Source organism: Dromaius novaehollandiae, chromosome 3 (assembly GCF_036370855.1).
Source record: "Dromaius novaehollandiae isolate bDroNov1 chromosome 3, bDroNov1.hap1, whole genome shotgun sequence".
NCBI lineage: Eukaryota > Metazoa > Chordata > Aves > Casuariiformes > Dromaiidae > Dromaius > Dromaius novaehollandiae.
In genome coordinates, this window is record NC_088100.1 from 83,173,876 (window position 1) to 83,187,526 (window position 13,651).

General features: G+C 36.4%; 1 protein-coding gene across 2 annotated transcripts in view; it reads left to right on the forward strand.

Moving 5' to 3' along the window:
* Window positions 1-10,696, forward strand: part of THBS2 (thrombospondin 2) — a 34,247-nt gene extending 23,551 nt beyond the window's left edge. For both annotated transcript variants that reach the window (XM_064509302.1, XM_064509301.1), the window contains exons 18-22: window positions 2,927-3,154; window positions 3,640-3,911; window positions 4,871-4,968; window positions 7,280-7,419; window positions 8,119-10,696. In XM_064509302.1, the coding sequence (XP_064365372.1) occupies window positions 2,927-3,154; window positions 3,640-3,911; window positions 4,871-4,968; window positions 7,280-7,419; window positions 8,119-8,126 (746 nt within the window). In that variant the 3' untranslated portion in view covers window positions 8,127-10,696. The remainder of the gene's footprint in view (window positions 1-2,926; window positions 3,155-3,639; window positions 3,912-4,870; window positions 4,969-7,279; window positions 7,420-8,118) is intronic.
* The last annotated feature ends 2,955 nt before the right edge of the window (window positions 10,697-13,651 follow it).

A 13,651-nucleotide genomic window follows, 5' to 3' on the forward strand; every position in this document is an offset into this window, starting at 1 on the left:
TACGAAACCTCTTTATGAGAGAGGGTCAAACATGTAAAAGCTTACTTACAGAAAAACATCTTTTCAAAATATTAATAAAAACAAAGTGTTTTATATTTCCAATTTTCACTCTGAATTGAAATGTAAAAATTTGAGGAAAATACTTCTTTTTATAGTTCAAATTTTAAATATCTTAAGTTAAAGCTGATTTACTTTGCTTTCAAAGCAAGGTGTTTTCTGAAAATTAAAATGGAAAAAAAGATGATGTACAGCTCTGCTCTGTGTTGAAAAACAATATTTCTCCATTTTTTTAAATCTAAAATTATGATTGCCTTTTATGTATTTTTATAAAAAATATTGATGAGCAGCTTTTCTAAAATTTGCTTTACAGGTAAGTAGCTTTAAATCTGTTTTGATGTATACATCTTTTTTTAATGAATTTTTTTTGTTTTCTCCAGTTCTTGTCCTAAAGTGTTGCTGGTCACCCTCGAATGGTCCAATAAGTTCAGCAGTATTTCTGTGGTGAAACAGTGATAGTTTCACAATAATAAATGTAATTTAGAAAACATTTATGATCATTTGAAAACCACTGTGATATATCTATGAGTAATGGCCTTTGCAATGAATACATGTGAGGAATTTCTATTTTGAGTTATATAACTTTCTGGGGTCATTCCAAGATTGTATTGGTGAAATTGAAAGCACAGTTCAGTTCTTACACAATATAGTTCTATGTACATCTAGAAAGACAAAATCCTGAGCCCTGACTGATTTCCTGGTAAAATAACTGTTTGCTGTAGGAAGCTTCTGGTTGGTAGTCAGTAGTAATACTTGAATTACTTTACCTTTCAATCTGGTGATATAATGGGAGTATCTTTGTACTCACCAGTCTTTGGAATGGCCCCTTAATTTCAGGAATATCTTAAAACAAGGGTGGCCCCAAAATGGGGTAGTTTGTTATAATCAGCCATCATCTGGATTTGCAAGTGAGACTACCTTTATGTATGCTGTAAGTATTCACAAAAAGGGTAAATTGAAATAGTTTAGCCAGCTCATCACTGTCATCAGTAGCAGGCCCAACACAAAGCTTGGAAAAGAGATAAAGCTAAAAGACGCTCCCATGCTCTTGAAGATATGAGCATTTAAAAACGAAGCCCTGGAGAGAGCTGTTGGACGTGGCTGGGTAAACAAATGCTTTCTAACTTTCTTGAAACAGCATCAGTGTTGTCAGCAGCAGCTCAGTACCAAATGGAATGTCAGCAGGCCTTTCAGAGAATAATTACATTCTCCTATGACTTAAAAATTACCTCTTTGATATTGGCAGAGGGAATAAAACTGGAAAGTCACTGTTTTTTTTCTCTTTAAGTGCTAAGATTAAAAAAAAAAAAAAAGATCAGGAGCACACAGCTGGTCAGGATTTGGAATTCTCCATGAACAATTGCCAGAGTGGAAGATGGAACCATTTTACCACCTATCTCAACTGTAGAAAATCTTTGAGACATTAGATGCTTTTTTTCACTGCTTTTTTTCTTTTTTTTTTTTTTTTTTTTTTTTTGGTGGTTGCCTAAAATTCTTCTCTCCTTTCTCTCTGAAAGCTTCATACTTGAGTAATACTGTGCTGCTTACACACATTAATTTAGCTTTGCTTTGTGTCCATGAAGCTTGATAATGGACTAGTTGGATCATTGCTCTTTCCCATTGCGTTAATTCTCATGTTCTTAGAGTAGCTGCAAACACTTAGCTGAGCATCTGCTTTTTTTAATCTACATAAGGATAGAAACTAATTAGCTGGTGATTCTAGTTTTACATTAGTAAGGGTAAGATCCAGTGGTTTCTGTTGTGAAAATCAGAGCCATTTGCTAATTTGTTTCTGTACTTGTCTAGCCAAGTCTTGTCATTATTTTAAGAGTTTGTACCATTATGTGTCACTGAATAACAGTGGCATTGGCCATGGGACTTTAGGAGGGGAGGGGGGTTATCTCCTTTCACTATCTGCTCTTCCAGGCAAAAGGCATCTACTGGTTTCCACCAATATAGTGGGTAAATTAAGAAGGGAGATAATTTTTAGTGTCTCTTTTTTAATATTGAGCATAGTAAAAATACTGAGCTGCAGCTCAACTGCGAGCTATATGTATTTTTAGGTTCTCTAAAAGGCTTCTTGCCATTCAGATAACAATACTTAATATTTCCATACCTCCAAGTCTAGTCCAGCGGGGTAGTTATCTTTTTTTCTTGCATCTTCCTGAAGCACTATATTGTTTCTAAGACAGATTGCTCTACAACAAATAAAAGAATGACTAGGTATGTATACATATTTTAGTGTAATACTGTCCCTACTTTCTTTTGGCACAGGTGATATTTCTGCGATCTGAAGCACCCTAGATAGAATGTTTTGGAAAGAATCTTGAGACACAGAGATAAAAGTGTTAACGTTGCATATCTTCAGTAGTATGTAGGGATTTAGTAATGGGCAGGAGGGTTAAGATTTTAAATTGTATTGCTTGACTTCACTGACACTGCACCTATTTAAACATGGCCTTGTATCCACATCTGGGACAAATCAAGCTTAAAATGTGGTACACGCATTAGTAAATTACACTGACATTGGCAACTTCCAACTCCCCCAGTCCTGATTCTAAAGCAGTATATAGACTATGGGCCAGATTGATCACTGTCATAAACCTATCAGCAGGATAATATTAAAATTGATTTTGGCCCTGATCTAAGTCAGTGACTGAGTTAGAGAATGGCCTCCAGTCTTACAAGCACCTTTTCAAATGTATTTGCAGAGAATGAGGCTTTATGTGGAATCATTTGGAGCCCTCTTTGAGAAACAGGAAAATAACATACTCATATACATCACAAATTTCTTCCTTTAATTGGAGAGCTGTTAGGAAGGATGGATAAATTGCTAACTACTGTGTTTGCTTATGCATATTGCTAATAGGTGACGGCAGAGGTGACATTTGCAAAGATGATTTCGACAATGACAATGTCCCAGATATTTATGATGTATGCCCTGAAAATAATGCCATCAGTGAAACTGACTTCAGGAAGTTCCAGATGGTCCCCTTGGACCCCAAGGGAACAGCTCAGATTGATCCCAACTGGGTTATTCGCCACCAAGGCAAGGAACTGGTGCAGACTGCCAACTCTGATCCTGGAATAGCTGTGGGTGAGTATCAAATGTCAGCCAGCATCTCTGAAGAAGTAACCAGTGATCTAGGGATTAAAGAAAAAGAAAGAAAAAATAAAATAAAAAGAGGGGGAAGGATAAACATACCTTTTTGGTGCTGCAAGCTTGTGCCTGAAATGTGGGGACAGTGTATATGCCCAAATTAAGAATACCTCAGTACTGTTTACCTTTGTTTGCCCTTGTAACTTGTCATTGGCTATAACTCATAAAATATCCAGTCCAAGAGCTTGACATAAATATAGTGCCTGTTGCCTTCAATGCCCCTTATAGGCAACTTATTTCTCTCTAGAAGCCTCCATGAGTTAGGTAGGCAATCATAATTACCTCTCCCTTACAGATAGGGAAACTGAAAAAGGTGGAATACAACTCCGGGAGAAACTCAATATCAGAGCTGGGGCTTTTGGGCGCGAGCAGCCAGATCTGACGCCCTGACTGAATGGTTTGTGTCTTTCGTCCTCTCCCAGGCTATGATGAGTTCAGCTCTGTTGACTTCAGTGGCACGTTCTATGTTAACACAGACCGCGATGATGACTATGCTGGCTTTGTGTTTGGCTATCAGTCCAGCAGTCGGTTTTATGTCCTGATGTGGAAGCAGGTGACTCAGACCTACTGGGAGGACAAACCCACCAGGGCATATGGCTATTCTGGTGTGTCACTCAAAGTAGTGAATTCAACAACTGGTGCTGGTGAACACTTAAGAAATGCTCTCTGGCACACAGGAAATACCCCTGGACAGGTGAGAAATTTAAAACTTCAGTCTAATGATGATGTGTGCCTAATGCTTCAGAAAGAAGGGGGGCGTCTGGAAATGAATTTTCTTCGATACCTCACTTACACCAAATTATCAGCTTTTCTTAAGCTGCCATATTATTATTGTCAATATTTCTATTGTTTCAAAGAAAATGTAATGTATAAAAAATTATCTATAGAAAAAAATACATGTATAATAGGGATGATGTAGTGTGGTCCAAAGAAAAAAGAAGAGATCTCTGCTCTCTGCAAATCCTTTGTGACCTCTGTATTGGAACTTAGACACTTGCTTCTTTAATATTCCAGCTTGTTTGAATTATACTTTGTTTAGAGTTCAGTGACCAATGAAAGCCAAAGAAGAAAGAAATGAAAACAAAGAGGGAAAGTTTGCAGCTGTTCCAAGTAGGTCCCAGCCTTGGAAGAAGCACTTGCCTTTTGGAAATCACATTAGCGGGGCTTCACATATGCATAGAAATTCCACACTTTAGATTTCACTGCAGGAGCAAGGCCTTAACAGAATGTTAGTGTGCCAGTTTTAAAAGAATAAGCTTCAGGCAATAACATCTGTGCAAGTTGGCGTCCCTTTCCTTCAGCCGAGCCACTCACACAGATGAGAGAAGCAGCATCAAATCTGGCAGTGTGGGTGTGTATGTGCAAACAGGCAGGACTTCATAAAGGAAGTCAGACTACATGCTGTAATGGTCTTCAGTGACTTCAAGTATGAAACTACAAATTCATAACTGATAGCTAACTAAAGACGGGAATTTTCATGGCTTTCACTAGAAGTGAACAGATTGTAAGAGCTGTGCTGATGATACCATCAAATTATTTTTAGTTTCACACTCTGCAGCAAATAGCCTGTGGCCACATATCAGTTACTATAGTGCATATGCAGTTACTGTAGCATGGTCTGTTTCTAATAAGGTATTCATATTCCTACTGTAGGTGCGTACTTTGTGGCATGATCCCAAGAACATTGGCTGGAAAGATTATACTGCTTACAGGTGGCATTTGATTCATCGGCCTAAAACAGGATTAATAAAGTAAGAAATGTTTCTGTGCCTCTCTTTGTTGGTAGCATAACTTCTGTCTCTGTTGCTCTAACAGTTATTTTATTAGTTTGTTAGTTCCGATGATGATGATCCTTTCATGACTGCTTGTTTTGTTTTTGGGGACATTTTGTTATCTTTAGAACAATAAAATAGAAAAATATTTTATTTTCTTTTTCAGATGTATTTGATTTAGTTTCGGTGGTTCAATAGTTACATCAACTAAATATTCTAAAATTAAAAAAAAAAAAAATTCTTTCTCAATAGCTCTTCTGTAAGAGGATCAAGAATTCCTAAGCAAAACTCAAAGCAAGATTAGAGCATGAGATTCCTCCCAGCCTCTGGAATTTAAATGAATGAAATTAATTAAAAACATCAGAATTGCCACAGGGAAGCAGGCCAACAGCCTGTCTACTTCAGCATCCTGTCTCCAATGGTGGCTTATATGAGATACTTCAGAAGTATCCACAAGCACATCTGTAATGTACAAAAAAAAGGAGCTATGGCATATTACTTTCCTTAGACCCAGCTGTTCATCTGATGCTCTAGAGAATGAGCATCAACCGTCCATGTTGTTTTTATCTTGCACTAACTACTATAACTGAAAAGTATGTTTTTAATGGAGCAGAGACCTTACCTCTTAAGGTCTGGTTATTTTGTACTTTAGTATGAGCAGGTTGGTTTCATTTGGCTGTGCAAAGCAAAGGATAGACAAAATTGGATAAACTAAATTATCTGGCTTTTGGAAGGAAAGGAAAAAAATATTTTTGCGTATGCTGTCAGTCTTTATGCATCAAAGTATGAATGAAGTATTGACTGATACAGGTTAAAATGAAACTGAAATTGTTCGTTGTTCATTAATGTTACTGTTACCTGTATCTTCCTTTGAAGAATCTAGTCAATATCAGACAAAAGTTATTGCAATTGGCATCCCATTAGGTCAATCTATCCTGAAAAATTCTAGGGCCCTAGTCTAGGGTATTAAATTCCTTCATTCTATAGGACATGTTGATAGGAAATAAATAAAAACTTACAGCTATATTTGTGAAATAATTGAAGATATTATTTATCCAGAAATAGGAATGTAATATTAATATGACTGGAGCTGCGTAATTTTTTTGGTGGGATGAATAGTTTATTGACCACCCTTCCCATGTGTTTTGGGCTGTCAATTTTGAGGATTCAGTTTAAATCCAGTGACATGAACATGAAAAACTGTCAGAGTTTTAGCAGCCGTTCTTTTTGCCAGCCCTTAAATACTGTTTTCAGGGGGCAGATTCATACTGGGCTTTGGGCTTCTTTTAAGAAACAAAGCACACCTCAAATTAGAGCATGACCTAGATATGGGGGAGACACAGGTTTGAATTGCCTTTTTGCCTAAGCTGAAATCTGTCCCTAACCTTTGAGTTATAGGGAGCTGCTTGAGTGTGTTCCTCTTTTGAAACCATTTTACTTCATATAGCTAATGAAATACCAATTTGAACAGGACTGTAGTCCTCACCTCCAGAGAGTGCTTCAATCACTATAGAGTCACTTCGCATTTGGCCCAAAGGCTATTTTAGGAGATTGAGAGCCTAAGAAGCTTGACTTACTCTCCCATGAGAAGTGTGTAATCCAATTTCAAGGAACTGGAACTAATTTGGTAGAGAGGGAAAACTGAGAGGTCTTTCAGCTCCTGGGTGGGTGCCTGAATCACTCATAAATTGGAAAAGGAGGAGTTAATTCTCTCTTATTTGTGAGTCTAGTTGTTTGTGTCCAGATCCTTCCAGCTTTCATTAGGCACTTAAAATGTTTGAAATTGAAATTCAACGTCTCCAATTAAATATTTTGTTTTACCCTAAAGGAATAGTTCTTCTAATTTCTTATGTTGGCCCTTGCACCAAAAGATAGATAAATCAGTGATTCACGCAGCTCTAAAGACGATATTGTTAAGTGATGTGGCTAAATCTTGTGTTAACCTCTGAGTTCACAGGGATGTGGGCTTATCAATGAATGATAGTACATGACATAGTTCATTCCAGGAGACATGACTCTACTAAATAAAGAATTGGGAAATTTTTTGCAGATGGTGTGCATAAAATTACTTATGGAACAGCTCTACTGCTTCTGATTAATGTGTTATGGCTGCCAGCCAGGTGGGCGTGAAATAGAATTGAGGAGCGATCCTTACAATGTAGTTGTTATCTGGTGCCTTATTAAAAACAAATTTGGAATCAGTTCTTGGAAACTCTTACCAGTCCTTAGCACTGGACAAACTCCATTATCCTCCTGTTGTAATTTATAATATGTTTGTTTTTCTTTACAGAGTTTTAGTGTATGAAGGGAAGCAAGTCATGGTGGATTCTGGACCAATCTATGATACAACCTTTGCTGGTGGACGATTAGGTCTTTTTGTCTTCTCTCAAGAGATGGTCTATTTCTCTGACCTCAAATATGAATGCAGAGGTTAGTTGTCTGGAAAATGCTGATATATTTGATACCTATGTAGCAGGCACGAAACATGCAAATGAAAAGTATCTTTTAGTTACAGAAAACAATTGGTAATATAGCGTATAGTAAACCTTGATTTGTTAAAATACCATGGATGCCTTTTGCCCCTATAGTAATCTCAATTTGAATAACAAAACACAGATGTTTAATAGTACTCACCTGCAAAAAATGAGATAGCATTCTAACTGTATATCTTACTCAGATCTCTATATATTTATCTACTTTCCTTTGTAGGCTATTTCAGTATGTCCTGCAGGCACATAGAGACTTCTGGATCACCCCTCTTTTGAAAGGCATAAAGGGGAGAGCAAATATTTTTAATGAGCATGTCTGTATATCATGCTTCCCCCAAAATGTTTTGAAATACAGCAAATACCTTCCCAAGTTTTCTTATATATGATTACACACACACACACACACATAAAAATATATATATATATACAGAGAGAGAGATACACATATGTGTGCGTGTGTGTATCTATATAAAATCTTTTTTTATATAAGTGTGATCATATTTGTAGAAAAATGCAGAACAGGAAGCATTGTGCTACATCCATTCTGCTGCATCATGATGGAGTTGTGTTCCAGTCTGAATGAATTCCAGATTAAATAAAGCAACCACAACAATTGTCTTTTTTCCCCCATGTCTTTCAGATGCTTGAGCAATGGTTGCTGCATTACCAGCAAAGTACTGCAGATGCTGTGCAACCTAGACACCTCAGTACATCCTGGTACTCCCAGTTTCTATTTTTGTGTACCTCCTTCTCTGTCCTCGTGCTCCACTGACCAGGTACCTCCCTGCTGCCAGGAGTGGCTCAGCCATCCCTCCACCCAAGTGCCTTCTCACAGCCAGGACTAACGAAACCGAAATGTGAGCATCCAGGCCACCACTGAAGCAAAAAGCAGATTGATACATTAGAACACTTTCGTAGAGTGAAAACTTAGCAAGACATGTTTGTTTATTTGTCTTTTAAGGAATAACGTTTACATATAAAAATGTAATTTCTAAATGTATTTATATATATGGAGAAGAAAAGGGGATAATGATTATTATTCATTGTCTTTAAGTGAGGAAAAAGTGTTTGAATAACTCTTTAGGTGTATGGTTGACACTTCCTTGCTCTGATCAGAGCTGAACTTCAGTAACACAAAGCCTCTAATTTCAACAAAATAACAGAGGGCTGCACCAACGGTATCTATACTAACAAAGAAAAAGCCTTTGTAGAATAAAGTGAAGGTCAATTAGGAAGATTTCTTGATCAAAAAAGATGTCCTTCAGCTGATGAGGATGGTTTTAATAACATTAAGATTAGAGTTGGTACAAATGTCAAATTTGCAACCTAAAACATTGTCTATTATCACAGACTTAGTTTAGTTCTGTTTGGCTTGAATTAGAAACTCCCATGTGACAGGGAAGAGTAATCAAGTTAAACATCCATGGCTATCACCATGTCAGGATGACTTTCATAAAATGATTTCCAGTTGTTCCATTTCCATCTTGTTTTGCATTCCCTCATAATAAAATATATTCCATGACCATGTGGAGCAAAATGAACCTGAACCACTTACCACCTCTGCTGCAAAAAGCACTTTGACATCCTGAATCCTGATCTGGGTTTTTGAAAAGGTGGCAACGCTACTATTACTTAATTTGGTAACATATGAATTTAAGGTTCCAATTATAAATATTTTGTTAATATTTATTATGATTATCACATTGAGCTACCTGATAATTTATTTTAAAGCATGTCATATAATGCATTAGTAATACACTTACAAATAAAGATATTTTAAAGCTATTTCAAAAAGCATATTGCAGTATGTAGATATTGTCAAAGCATGGCATACACATAAACACATAGTTTCATGGGTTATATTCATGTATGCTTTAAAGTTAAATGAATAATAAGAAGGAATTTATAAATGGAACCTTAATATATATTCGGTTACCCTAATTTTAATATTTTGTATTGTTACCTATGTCTGCTGTATATAGAAGTTTTCAAAATAATGCTGAAGGGATACCAGTGTTTATTCTAAACAGATACAACAGTTATTCAGATATACAATAGTATAAACATGTTTAACATTTTTTGTTTTCTTTAAGTTGTATGAGCTTTGTTCACAAAAAGAACACTTGCTGGTGTAATTTTATTCATAGATGGGTTTATTAATGGCAGAATACACTAACTTCGCCTTCTTGTAGGGCACAGTGAGCTAAATGTCAAATCAACTTTTTCTCCCTTGAAATAGATTTTTGTTGCTATATACATTAGAAAGAAATCCAGTTTCTGGCTTTATTGCACATTTTATAATCATATTATCAAATCTCTTTTTGATTTTTTTGATTTTTTTTTTTCCAAATCCTCTTTATGAGGTTTTTTAGTTTGTTTCAGTTTCTTCCTTTTGGTGTTTCAAATTGTATCCCCAAGTCCAAAGAAGAAGGGAGGGTGACTTCATTAAATGTAATGATTGTAATGGCTGTGTAGGGTTTTTTGTTTTCTCAGAGAGGCATCAGTGTGGGGATGAAGGTGTTAATATTTAGACTGTATCATAATTTTCCTATTCTATGTAAATTATTTATGATGTGTTTTCTTTTTTTCGTTTTTTTTCCTTGCAAGTGTGTGTGTGTGTGTGTGTGTGTGTGTGTGTGTGAGAAAGAGTGAGATCAATGAAATTTCACTTTGTTTTGCCAAAGATTGTAAATAATTATTTATTTGTTTACATGGACGGATTCTATCATTTAACGTCCTGATTCATTTAGTCAGCTCCTCATTTTTATATATATATATATATATATATATATATATAAAACATTTTAAGAAACTAATGATAGGAAATAAACTGTAAAAAGGTTTTATAAAAAAAATCTCTTTACCTTTTTTATAGTTATAAATGTTTCATTTTTAAAAAAAAAGCCCCTTCTCCAAAGTCCTCAGTTAAATAAGCCTCTTGCCTTGCTATAAACTATTTCATTTCACACAAACCAACAAATCTATTGCTTGGTTACAAATCACTTAATATTTTTTAAGGATGTAAAGGGCAGCTTTCCTAGTCCTGCTGACAAAAGACATCATTCCACATGAAGTCTTAATCTGACAAACTGTCCAAAGTTTTATTTATGTTGTAATTGAGAAATTTTGGTCCTTCTTTTTTGTTGGACTTGTACACACATTCTCTGTATTGGATCTTGGCCAATGTGTTTAAACAAATATATAATCCTATTCTGTAACTGTTTCTGCTCTGAGTCCCATTTAAGTCACTGGATATGTTTGTGTGAACAAGGATTGCCTTTCAGATGAAAAATTTCAGGAAGGAGAGCTTAGTGACAATTTCAACAGAATAAGATACAAGGAAAAAAATTCTTTGCATGAAATTTTTTTGCCATGAATAAGAACTGCTCCCACGGAGGGGAGCTTGAATTGGATTAGTAAGAATAAGAATGTCCATCATACCAAAATGCCACTTTTGAGGTATGAACTCAAACTATATTCTCTTACAAATATCCCAGCAATTCACTTTCTTTGGCCTTTGGATCTAGTGAGAGCTGGAAATGAAAGGTCGTTCTGATGACATAGCCCAAGTATTCAGAACACTACACAAGAAAGTCATACACTCTTCACCACAGTCTTCTGATGGATCCTTTGAACTGCTTTGTTGAGCGGTAGCTCTATACTATTCTGCTGCAAGGACAGAACTGTTTGACGTTATTCAGGTAATCAAGAATGATCAGGATCTTGCTACCCCTATTCCCAAAAGTCCCATTTAAATCTGTGGCATGGATCTGTGAGAAGAAGGTGTCACCAGGAGTAATAGTTTTGAGCATGAACACTTAATGATGATTCAGATAGAGTAAAGAAAAGAATTCTTTCATGACAACAGAACAAAACCCTGCAAAAGGTTGTGTTTCACCTAGAGAAATAAAACTGCTGGAAATCAGTGAAACCATAAAAACAATGGTGCAGCACTAGTACAGGGCCTCTGTGAAAACAGAGAAGGAAGGTCCAAAGGTATTGCTGTGAATAAACCAGTTCATAAAAAGACAGTAACATTCTCTGACCTCTGTTCATAGTTCTAACTACAGGCTCTTGAAGATGCTCAAGAATATTTTGTTACTTTTGAAAACAAGACATATATTTAAAGATTTTGCAGCCTCCTCAATTCTTGTTTCCAGAGGGATATAGGCATGGAAAAAGAAGGCCTGAAATTCCTAGAGAGGAGCTGTTTTTCTCACTACAGGAAGTAGTGAGTAGATCTGGGATCTGATTCTGAAACTGGCTTTTGTGTGATACTAGACAGATTTTATTTCAGTTTCCTGAGCATCACACTCCTATCTACTAAAAGTCAGTGATGGTATTTCCTCCTCTTTAAGAATGTTTTGATATGTTTGATATATCTTATTGTTTCTGGGCCAACTAAAAAAACCAGGAAATCCTGAAATCCTGAAAGTCCTCTGAATGAAGTTCTGACAAGACTTCTTGTCCACTTTTAAAATATGGCTATTTCAGATAAACTTTAGATAAGCCTCTGAATTCTGAAATGTTAAGCTGAACTCCCAACCTTTACACATTTGTTCATCTTTATAGTAACACATTTACAATGGTTGCTACTACAAAGGAAGGAAAAAAACTGCTCAAGGATTATACTTGTGATTTCTCACATCAGGCAGCCTGAAAATTAGCGTGATGAATGCTAACATCTCTGTCGACTACTTGCTAGCTGCACGGTGGGGCAGAAGCTGAACAGGGTATCACAGTCAGTGGGTCAAATCCTCATCTTGGTCAATTCAGTGGGAGTTTTGCTGTGGACGTCAGTGGTATCTGAGGTGCGAGTGTATCTGGGTGCGATTGAGGGTTTCCCTTGCAGAGGAAGCCTCCATAGAGAGAGAGCGCTAATGTTCGCAGGAGAACATCTGCTCTGTAAAGCCATTTGAAAAATAAATAGCTACATAATAACTTGGCAGTCTTGTTCAGAATGTAGAGAAGACCACCATTGTTGATCAGTAAGGGGGACTTTGAAGAAAAGGACCAAATTAAACCAAAGATCCATCTGATCCATTATCCTGCTTCTTGAAAGCCACCAGTACCAAATGTGTCAGAGGAAGGTGTAAAATCCTTATAATTAGAAATGATATGTCAACATGCCTAGAGGGGAAATGTTGCTTCTAGCTGCAGGCAGTTAGTGATTGGTTTTTGCCTTGATGTAGCTTATTTTACACTAACTAATAGAAGTTCAAATATTCTTGTTATTCATATAAATGTCTCATCTCATTTTTTTATTCCCATTCTTGGCCTTAAGAAAATCTATTGAGTTCTAGAGGTTGATTACATATGATGTGTGGTATATATTTCCTTTTACCAATATCGTCTGTTATTGTTTAATTTCATTGATGGGCTTTGCTTCTCATAGACTTCGGAAAGAAGTGGGTGCTATATATTTCATTACACAGCTGTATGTCAAAAAAAAAAGAAAAGAAAAGAAAAGAAAAGAGTGTGTGCTTTGCTCTTGCTGTGTGTATGCCAGTGTCTTTTATGGGTTCATGCAACACATTAAAGGTAGGCACATTTTGCTCTGCTGTCTGAAAGGGTCAGCTGCCATGTTGTAATTCTGTTCAGGTACAGGATGCCACCTATGGTTATGGCCCTCTGCAGTCCTCTCTCATGTAGAGAGACACCCCCCCACACACACAGGCTAGGTTGCTTTTCTTAATTTTAAGTAAATAAGTACATAAAAAAAGAATGCACAGCTTGCTCTGGGTATGGACATAGAGGATTGTAAACAGATCAGTGATGAGCCATATTAATGACAGAGAAGTCCATTAAAAGTGAGCAAGCACAAAAATATGGACCTAAACTCTAGCCCAGGAAGTCTCACAACTGCAGTCTGTCAGACATTAAAAGGATGCAAAGGGTATGTGTCATTCTGTGCTTTTCTTGTTCTTAATGTTTTCCCTAGACATCTGCTACTAGCCATCATTGGAATCAAGGCAGCAAATTGGATAGATATTTGATCTGACCTTTTACAACCTTTTATTCAATCAGTGGTCATTGACCATTTTCCAGCCATCTTGATATTTGTATAGCACTGTTTGGTGCTCTAGCTAGACGTGAACAAGTTTGATGTTGTTTTTTTAGAAGTAAGTGAATTCCTTTTCTGACATCTGCTGAGCATTCCTGGAGTCTTTTCA